This window comes from Protopterus annectens, chromosome 2.part2 (genome assembly GCF_019279795.1).
Source record: "Protopterus annectens isolate FY-2018-M chromosome 2.part2, PAN1.0, whole genome shotgun sequence".
Taxonomy (NCBI): domain Eukaryota; kingdom Metazoa; phylum Chordata; order Ceratodontiformes; family Protopteridae; genus Protopterus; species Protopterus annectens.
Window position 1 is genome coordinate 955,789,298 of NC_056730.1, and position 10,940 is coordinate 955,800,237.

General features: G+C 41.0%; 1 protein-coding gene across 3 annotated transcripts in view; it reads left to right on the forward strand.

Annotated features, from left to right (window-relative positions):
• TMEM232 (transmembrane protein 232) overlaps positions 1-10,719 on the forward strand; it is a 2,425,444-nt gene extending 2,414,725 nt beyond the window's left edge. For all 3 annotated transcript variants that reach the window (XM_044064268.1, XM_044064269.1, XM_044064267.1), the window contains one exon: positions 9,939-10,719. In XM_044064268.1, coding sequence (XP_043920203.1) covers positions 9,939-10,094 — 156 coding nt within the window. In that variant the 3' untranslated portion in view covers positions 10,095-10,719. The remainder of the gene's footprint in view (positions 1-9,938) is intronic.
• Positions 10,720-10,940: the final 221 nt, after the last annotated feature.

The window sequence follows — 10,940 nt, forward strand, 5'->3', positions numbered from 1 at the left end:
TAGGTCTATGTGAGACTGGGTTTGTGGTGTGTGTGGTTACCGTCTCCTCCTGACTTTTTTTGCCAGTACTGAGTTCAGAGAGCTCAGCCTCCAGTTTGGCTAAATAGTTGCATCTCTCACATATATTTGTATTTGTTGGGGGGGGGGATTGTCTGTGTACGAGGTAGGTGTAACATTGCCTCAAGATTCCCAGATTCAACATGTTGTAGCTGGCCTTAGAGGATTTTATGTGTGGCCATATTTTTTTACCATAATACTGATCAGTGATTACTTCCCTTTTTGGGTTTTGCTCTATCATGTAGTAGCTTCCTCCTTCTCTTGCATGGTTTGGTAATGGCTGGGGTCCACCAGGCCAGATGCCTGCGTGTATGGGATTGGGTCTTGGCTTTATTTGGGATTGCATAATCCATGCATTCCTGAATGTGTTCATAGAACGCATTTATAAAGGGTTCTGAGGTCTGGCCCATATTTTCCACAGGCACAAGGCCTTTAATGGATTCCACCTCAGTTTGGAGGAGTGCAACATTTGCTTTACACATGTTTTTCACTGTGGTTTTCTGCCCAGGGACTGGGGTCAGGATGTGAATATCCAGTGAGATTACTCTATGGTCTGATCTTACCAGTGAGGGATACACTTCTCATCTTGGGCATAGAGTACCCATGTTGCTGATTATCACATCCAGTATGCTTACCCCTCTTGTGGGAGTGGTAAGTTGTTCCATAGCATTTTGGTTTATGAATTCTAGGAACCTTTGGCTTAGGGTGTTGGAGCTAGAATAATGCTCCCAGTCTATGTTTGAGTATTTTCAGTCGCCCAATATAATGTTGTTTGGAGAGACCTTGATATTTTAATGTGTTCTGAAGTAGGCCAAGTGCGGTTCCTGGAGTTAGGAGGGTGGTCTGTAGCAGGCTACTAACTGGGAGGCAGTTTTAGCCACTGTTACTTGCCCGTGGATAGTCCATGCTGCTTCTTGCTGTGGCACCAACCTGGGGGTGTGGTTATCCTTGACAATTATTGATAGTCACCCTCCTTTTGTAGTTTGTTCCATGTTTTGGGGCTGTAAAGCATGGTATGAGGTGTAACCTGGTAGTGTTAGGGTGCTCTTGTGAGCCTTGACCCAGGTTTCTGTTACAGAACAGATATCAACATTATCCATGCTGAGGAGAGTTTGGACTGTATGCATTTTGCAGTTTAGACTTCTGGCATTGGGTAGCATTACTTCTAGGTTCTTATCCCTTGTGATACCTATGGAGGTGAGTTTGTGTTTTGAGCCTTACCTATTCAAGGCACGGTGGGAGTGACAACAGCATTTGCCAGTGTCCAAAAGGCCAGGGGTGATAGGTGCAAGCCATCCGTAGCAGGTGGAGCATCGTGTCTTGCTCAGCATGTCATCCCAGGCTGACAGGCATTGTATCCCCTTTGACTAAAAGCAATACTTAAGCCAATTATTGTAATTGATCATCTTGTCTTCATATTGTGGCATCATGCTTGGTGAGGGTAGGGTGTTAGTCAGGGTCATCAAGTTTGCATATACTACATGGTGTTACATTGCTTAACACATGGCAATCATGCCTCAGGTGGTGCTGCAGGGCTGTCTATGTTGGATGCACATACTACACTCCCTGTACATGTTTGAAAGCAGGTTGTGTCAACTTAGGCATCCCTTTTACTATATGTGTGAGTCAGAGAGAGGTATCATTTCCAGGGTTCCTACTGAGCCAGTGTATGTGCTATGCGTTGCCTCTTTGCCAAGGCCAAGGCATACTGGGCACACCTCCTTCTGCCTACTGGGTCAGGCTCAGGTTGTTCCTCCTCCGAGTCACGCTCTGCCTGTGATGGCCTTGGCAATGGTGGGGGACTTTTTGGCCCAGCCTTATGCTGGTCCTGCTGCAGCTGTTTTCACAGAATCATATTATGTAGCATAGCACACACCATGACAATTTGGGTACATGTAGTTGGTGAGTAAGTACTGCAAGGCTCCACCAGATGTGTCCAGGCACCGGAACCGTGACTTGGGCAACTCAAACACACGCTCGATTACATTTCGTGTTTGTGCATGTGCCTCATTATGGCATTCTTGTTCATGTGTGTGTGCATTTCTGATGGGTGTCATCAGCCACGGCTCCAGTGCACAGCCAGCATCCCCCACTAAGTGACCATGTGGGATGTCCCCATTGGCAAATGTCTGGTACAGCTGCATCAAATGCCAGATATGGGAATCATGGTAGCTTCCAGGGCAGCCAGCACACACATTCATTATTATGCCCTGGGCATCACACACGACCTGGCAGTTGATGGAGGGGAAGCCCTTGCAGTTAATGTAGGCCCTATCCCCGCTCACCAGCTGGTGCTTTGATGCGTATATGCGTGCAGTCTATTGCACCCACTACCTCAGGGTGTTCCACTATTTGCTGGAAGAGATGCATATTGCTGGCCAATACCTCATGGGAATTGGGGAAATATACATGATCACCGACATGTACTGACATGGCATCCAGGAACTGGTGCAGTCCCCTGGATGCTGATGCCTGTGATATCCCCATCATATCACCAGTTGGTCTCTGGAAGGTACCAGTTACTAGTATTCTTAGGCCAACACATACCTTGGTTTCCACTGGGATGGGTTCCCCTCTGTTGGTTCTGTGTGTGAGACGTGGCCTGCACAGCTCAACAATTTGCTGTAGGAGGTCCCTGTCCACTCTATAGTGCTCCACTATCTCCAGCTCATGTAACCCCTGGTAGGTGACCCTGGGCTTGTACACTCTTCTCCGTCTCCTCACTGTGGGTTGTCCAGTAGCATTTGCATAGTCACCACCCTCAGCATGTTGCATATGTCTCCTTATAACAGCTATGGTGGCCCCTAGCATTTTTGGTCTGAGTGAAGCTTTTTCAAGTTTTCACTTCTAATAGCTTACTCCTCTGTTGCAGCGTCTCTTGAGAGAAACATACTTTACTGTTGTTTGCAGAGTTTTAAGTGATGGGCTGGGCTACTGTTCTGCCTGTGTAATTGCCTGCTTCTGATTGTTTTCACCTGCTAGCTCTGCCAGTATTCCCTGCTAGCTTCCTACTATTTCTTCTGCTTCCTTTTTCCTTTTTGTTTCCTTAGGGGGGAGCAATGAGCATATAAGTGCAAACACGCTCACAGCAGCTAACACGCGCGCACATATGCTTAGACAGACTACAATCTGCTTATTCGGGTTAAACCGCGTGCACACCAGCGCAAACAAGCTTACAGGTCTTTAAACAGACTCCCACATGCTTACTCCAGCTTAAACGCGTGCACTCACGCTTACATGCACGCACTCTATCTTACTCGCACCTCCCAGCGCGCACACGTGCACATGCATGCCCAACAAGACACTTTGGTGTTATCCATAGTGTACACCTTCCATTAATTGGCTTTCCCATGCCTACTTGTTGACACTCCTCTTTCCATGATGTGTGACTGACATCTTTCACATGCCACTGTGCTCCAATGAGCTTCATTTCTTTCATACATACCCCCTGTGATGTCACCTATCTCCTACTCTGTTTCTCCCCCTTATCCTACTCCTACACTCCAGGGAATGTGCTCATTTGCTATGTGACAGTGCGATTCACTATCCTACCACTCATTTACATAGGATTGCCTACTAATGCTTAGTTACATGTCTTACATCCAGCTTTCCCCCTTAGCAACCCCTACGCAGTGGCCATGTTGTTTTCAGCCTGTTATTCCCTTACATTGTGCATTCATGCTTTGCTGTTTTTTATAGCGCAGCCCGTTTGCGCGGCGCTGTGCTACGTTTAAACATCGGCTATCGCCGAAAAAAAAACAAAACATTTTTATTTCATTTTTGCATCGGGGTACGTTGCCAGTGGCCACATATTTGGCCATTGGCATGCTGCCTGGAACATATGCAACCTTTATTTGGAGCTGACAAGGCTCCATTGTATTATTTGCAGAACGGTACTCAGTTGTCAACTGAGTACATTTCTGCAGATAACACGGCTATTACACGGGCAGGTTTCTGCTTCCTGGATCATTAACTTACCTCATTTGCATGCCTTTCGGCTGCAAGTGAGGTAATTAGCATATCCACGCCCTGTCCGTGTAAGAGCTGTTTTAGGTGCTCTCTTACACGCAAATACAGACTGTTCCTGGATCGATATGGCTGCATGAAGTCTTACACTACTCTTAGACTCCGTGCAAGCCATCGTGAATCCTGCCCTATATATTTCTGTATCTATATATGTGTGTGTGTGTTTGTGTGTGTGTGTGTGTGTGTGTGTGTGTGTGTGTGTGTGTGTGTGTGAGTTTATAGCATATGTATATTAATCCTATTTTTTTGTAAAATTTCATTTTTAGTAAGCTATTCATGGTGATAATGTCATTGATTCCAGGGGGGTGCTGTGGCATGTAAATATATTTGCCACTACAGCTCACATTGTTCAAGCATGATCTCCCATGGACCCCCTCTTGGGTTACATTCCACTTTTTCTAAAACTGTGAATAAAAAACTGTAATCAGGATAATTGAAGATGTGCTTACACAAAGCATCAGTGTTTTTTTCTTTTTTATTTCATAAACATGCTTGTAAATGTGCTGCTTTAGTTTGCACTCAGTCTTACCAACGTCAGATGCACAACATATTTTACACAAAGCAATATAAACCACCCCATTTGTGTGACAGTTAAAGCAGCCACTGGTGTTGATTGTCTTGTTGTTTACCATAATTTTGTCCCCATTTTGGATATGTTGGCACTGGCTGCATGTTCCACATTTTACCATTCGTATTATCACTGGCTATGTTGTCGAACATATTTTTAAAACTTGTGGTTCATTTATAAACAATCTTGGGATGGTCACCTAACTTTTCTTGCATGTCTTTATTGTTTAATATAAGCTGCCAGTTTTTAGATAAAATATTGGATATGCTAAAACTGTTCATTAAAAAGGTGGTGACAAAGGAGTGACCACACTGACCATTGTTGTTACCATTATTATGCTGGCACAGGCTATTACTTGAATTTCCCTGGTTGTTAAATGGTGGGGGATTGTCATTAACATCTCTACCAGTTATGTTGAGATTTTTATTCACATGTAATAATGGGATATACTATATATGCCTGTTCAGCAACAGGCATAAATGTCTCATTATTGCTTTGGAATTGCATGAGATAATAATTGGAAGTTCAACTACCATGTGTCCACAGTGGTAAAAAATCCCTTCTGTGTGGCACAAGTCATAAGTATGAACATATCATCCAGATCAATGGATATTATAATTCCATTGTGCTCATCCTTCATCACAAAAATTAAGAACAATGGACTATTTTGCATGTAACTGAACACACATCTGCAACAGCTGGAGCAACACCAGAAATTTTGTATAAGGAAGATACAGGGTGTAAAAGACAAGTCATACATGGAAAGATTAAAAGCCATATTACTGTATTCTGCCCCCTACTAAGGGCTGAGTTGTGTCTGGCCTACAGAGTATTCTACTGTCTGGCTGTGACGGAAATGGTACACATTGGTAAAGCACACTGCACAAGGGTCACTCGTTCCAAGGATGTTAACCTAGCCTCAGAGATAATAAATCATGTTGGAGAAATAGAAATGTCTGTCAGATGTTACCCCTTCTCTAGAACAAACTTCCCATTCATGTAAAGCAAAGACCTTTCCTGACCCTATTCAAGTGCAACCTACATCAGTGGATGGTTAATGGTAATTGTACTCCTGGAGTTGCGCCCATGTCCCTCATGGATAGAGGCAGTTGGCGTTACGTAACATAACATAGGCTCATAACTGTGTGAACATTGTTCACATAGCTGTTTAAAATTGTGGAACTTATGTTGTGTATGACTGTCTTTTATGTAATCTTGGAACATTAGCCTAGTACTCTCCTATTAACCTATGAATGTATGAAGCCCAGTTGTATCCTAGGTACAGCTATAGTGTGATGATACAGTGTTACAGACAAAACAATGCATCCCATTAGTATTACCACTTGACAGTTTGCTTAAACAGTATGAATGCATGTCAGGGTTTTATGCCAGTATAGCATTTTCAGTGGCAATGTCAGGGGGACAGTGATTGTGTGCCGCATGTCCTGAGGTTTGACAAGTGCTTATAGAGTGTGCTCCATGCATTGTTTGGTATGTGAACAATATCACAGTGACAAGTTCCTAGCTCATTGACACTAGACTTTGCACTGCTGCAGTTTCTGTGCACATGGGCATAGTTGATGCATTGCCATCAGTCTCATATAGTGCTGTTCCATTCATCATAACACACTCCTTCTTAATTCACTCATCAATTGCAGATGCTTCAGACAATATCCATTGCTATTACATGAGGTAATGCATCCAATACACAGCTGTGTGTTGTTTGTATGCATGGTTATCTTTATGGCCAATACCTATGTCAGCCAGGGATGCTTTATGCAAACGTATTACATTTGGCACAGAGAGCTTGCACACATCTTGTTGCCCATACAGAACTATTCTTTGGCATGCATACCAAAGAGGAATTGATAGTGAAGACTTCTCTTCAAGGTATTGTACAAGATGCATGTGTGATATAAATTTCTGTGTTACACCCAGTAAATACAGAGATCATTGACAACATTGTTGGCATGGGTTTGATTCTTGCATATGTGGCTTGTGGTTTATGGGTCTCCTCTCAGGTAGCCAACAACGCCCCTGAATTCAACTCCAGGTTTTGCACTGTCCTACTTAAACCCTCCAAATACAGTTTATTTTTCGAAAACATATGTTAACTTCCCCTAATGGAATGCTGGCAATCATTATAGTTGTACAAATCTGTTCATGTAGAACATGTATAATAACTTCAACTGACATATTTTGTATATACCATCCTTGCTAAATGTCCTCTCCAGTGAACATATCAGTGATGTTTATAGCACAACCATTCATTTCCATTGACGTAATCTTGTGTAACAGAACATATATACTATCATGTGTGATGATATAAATATACTCACACAGGGAGGGGCAAACAGCCGTACTTTCTGTTCTGTCTACATATATATATATATATATATATATATATATATATATATATATATACACTTAATGTTATGCTAGTAATTTGTCATGGAAGTGTACATACATTGACATATCATATCTTGTGTACATTGCCATATTTTACATGCTCTCTTCCTCTTTTGTCATTAATATCATTCATGTCTGTGGCCATTTTAATCAGCACACTTCCCCTGAATAGTGTATTTATGTTGCATTGTATTTGCCTTTGCTGATCACTATAAAATCCAATATTTCAGTCTGCAAAAACTTGTTGTAGTATACATTGCAGTGAGTACACTTTTTTGTAATTGGCAGTATTTTCAACCCTGGTAGTCATTTCAGCTGTCCGCACAATCTCACAGAGCATGCTAGCCCATAGGCAAACCTGTATGCATGTTTTTTCTGCATTCATGCTGCTCTGCACATTTTCCTGGCTGGCAACACTGTTGCTGGCCGTGAAATCTCACTAGTATCCATGTAAGTTCAATGCGTGGCATGTATATGCAATTAGCACTGCTGCTCATCACGCCAGCATGTAAACTCTGTGTAGGCTTCACCCGAAGTCTACACATACTTAGTGAGATGTGATTGTGTCTGATTTTGAATACCTGTAAGATAAAGTTGCTAGGTGGGCAGGTATTGCATACATTACCTGAGGGGTGGGAGTCACAGTCCATGATATTGATTCTTTGTTCCAGATCAGATCTTAATTTCCCAGTACTTTTGTGTATTTGTGTATGTGAACATTTATATGCTGAGAGTGTGCTCATTTGTGCTGTTGTCCTCACAGCCTTTGTCAAGTCTGTTATTATATACTTGCCTTTGCGTATCAGTGCTTGCACAACAACCCACTGACTATTCATTCTCTGTATTTCCCAGGTTCACATCCCACATTACCACATTGGGGTCCAGTCTTTATAGTGGTAAATAACCTACCAGTAGCCCATTTTTTTCCAGGTAGTCTGGATGAGAGTCTGATGTCAGTGGGCTGTTATCTATGGCTGGCTTTTTCATTATGCACCTATCTTCACTGTCTCGCTGGTCAGCAGGTGACATGCAATGATAGATATGTCATGTCTGCATGACTATATACTTGCTTATGTCTGACTAGCGCTTGGTGTACTCTTTGGCTGTTTGTCACCTGTGGAGACGTGCTTGTAGCTGCAGCCCTGTAGATACATTTGAATTGAAAAAAAGGCCCTCAGACTAATTCTCTACCAGCTCCTCTAACTCCCATGTCCACTAAGCAACACTGGTTCACCAGAAATATAGTTAGAGCTTCATCCCTCTGTGCTATGGAACCTGCTTATTAACTAATGGTTCTTCTTAGCTGCCATTTTAGAAGTAACACCTTAATAGTGACTGCAGGAGAAAATTGAGGAGCAGGGCAGTGCAAAAAGTAATTATTTGAGTAGTAGATAAAGAAGGGAACTGGTATGATATCAAGATTTCTGGCGCTATTAGGATAAAGAAAAGTATGACATCATTTAGATGGCTGTGAAAAGTTTCGGTTATAGTACTACACAGCTTATAATTCACCTACTTCTGCAGTCCTAGCCTTAAACGCTAATTCTATATTTGTAATACTCCCTTGTGTGCTGTATTATGCTCTGACTCTGTTTCCTTTCCCTCTACAGATAAGAGTTTGCATACATTATTTAATAATGCTTTCAGAAGATAGGTATCATGAACTGTAACAATGGGCAGTACAGTCTGGGCTACATTATCTGAAAAATAGTTTTATCCATATTCCCTCTCTTACATCCAGCAGCATTTGTGAACCATAGAGAATGAACAGGCTTGAAAGCCAACCTCAGATTTTCAGATCTAATAACTGTACCAGGTGATGCCATCAAGGTGACAGGCAATCAGCAATAAATATCTGTCAAAGAAATCTGGAAAACTTCATCATAGAACATGATCATTATGCCCATATTCCCCCATACCCCTCTGACTCTACACATTCACATATTAGCCCATTCATTATAGAAAGTGCGTTTTAGTCATAATTAGAGAAAAAAAACACACACACAGAAATACATTTAACAGTTCTTTAATATTTCACACTGCTATTTCTCAGAACTAAACCAAAATATTGTAGAATGGAAATTGCTGTCATATTTCAAAACAGGGCATTGTGAGATATTGATATAGTATTTTACCTCTGTCAGTTGAAATTAAAATTGTGTTTTATATTATGCATGGTTGCTTGAATTCTATTCTTCATAACTGATTTTTCATTTTGAGGAACCAAGAAGTATATTTGATTTATATAATTGCTTAAATACTAATTTGAATGCAATGCTTTCACTTGCACTTTTTTGCTTTCATTTCCTCTAGTGTACTTGCAAAATGTTCTGATAAAAGCACTAATAAACTTGACTTGATTTGAACCATGTTCTTAGCCCCATTGTAATAGTTGTTACCTGTATACTCATGCTGCAGTTTCATCTAAAGTTATACATCGATAGACAGTTAATCCTTCCATTAAGTCTGCCAGGTCTACAGTAACTTTGTTTTACTATTTTAACCAGGCAGAGATTTTCTTCGGAACTGAAGTACCCAACATCTGTTCTCTCTACGCTGTCATCCTGACTACAAGAAGCCTACTATAACTGGAATATTCGTAGGCTGCAGTCTATGTCACTCTGAGAAGATTAAACTTAAATCCCACAGTGTTACATTGGTGTGAATATACTGTCTGAGCCTACTTAGAACTTTTTTTTAAACACCTGGCTATTTATAATAGTAAAGCAAACTAATCCTGCAGTCTTTGGGGTTTGTTTTCATTACCTCTTTCTCTTTTAATGATACAAAAAGATATGTGACTGTGCAGCAATTAGTGACACTTGTAAAACTGTATAATAAAGTGTATTACATTGTTAGCGTCATTTCTGTATTTCAGTGGAAAGAGGAATTGCAAGTCATTCTTAAGGAGGAAGAAGAAATCCTTCAAAAGGAGCTGCAGGAAAAAAAGAAAAAGGAGGAGGAGCACTTCAAGGAGATAATGAAGAAAAGAGAAGAAAAACTGAACAAAAAGACTAAGCCCTATGAGCTGTAATTAGAGAACAGTTAATAAAGCAGAAGCCCATCAGTGAAATCCAATACTACAGACAGATCGCTCATTCTTTCTTATTAGCTTATCAAGGTAATGAGGTCCTGCTTCCATTTATACTGTCAGGCAAAGCTCATTGTGAATGATTCCTTTATTTCTTCAGCTTGTCTCTGTTGTATACACTCATCAAAAATAAAACAGAATCCTATAAACTGCTTTTCTATTACTGATCCCAATGGCTTGTAGATGAACACTTTATTAACATGAACAAAGAAGAATGTTGTTTCCAACTGGCAGTTGTCTTTCTGTTTTTTTTTTAGAAACACCACTTTAGTTTCCAAGCACTCCATCATTATTATAATGGTACCACACTAAATTGTTTGTCTATAAATTGCTTGTCACTTCATCCCACAGTGACTGAAAAAAAAAAAAGATAATGAAGGGGTGTCTTATTTTGTTCTACTTTCTTATATCACATATGCTTATTTTCCTTGTAGCATATGTTTTGTATGACTAGTATCTTTAATTGAAGTTTAATGTCCTGAAACTGAATTTTTAATGTGCTGTTTGTTTTATGTGGTGCTTTTCTCCCCGGTCCTCTACTGAAAATGGACATATATCCAGTTAGACTAGCCCGGTCAACAAATGTAAAATAAATAAAAAATAAATAAATACATTTTGTCTGAAAGAGTGTCTCTCTTCTTCTCTCAGTCTCTGTCTCTCTGTTTCTACACACACACACACACACACACACACACACACACACACACACACACACACACACACACACACATACACACACACACACACACACACACACACACACACACACACACACACACACACACACAC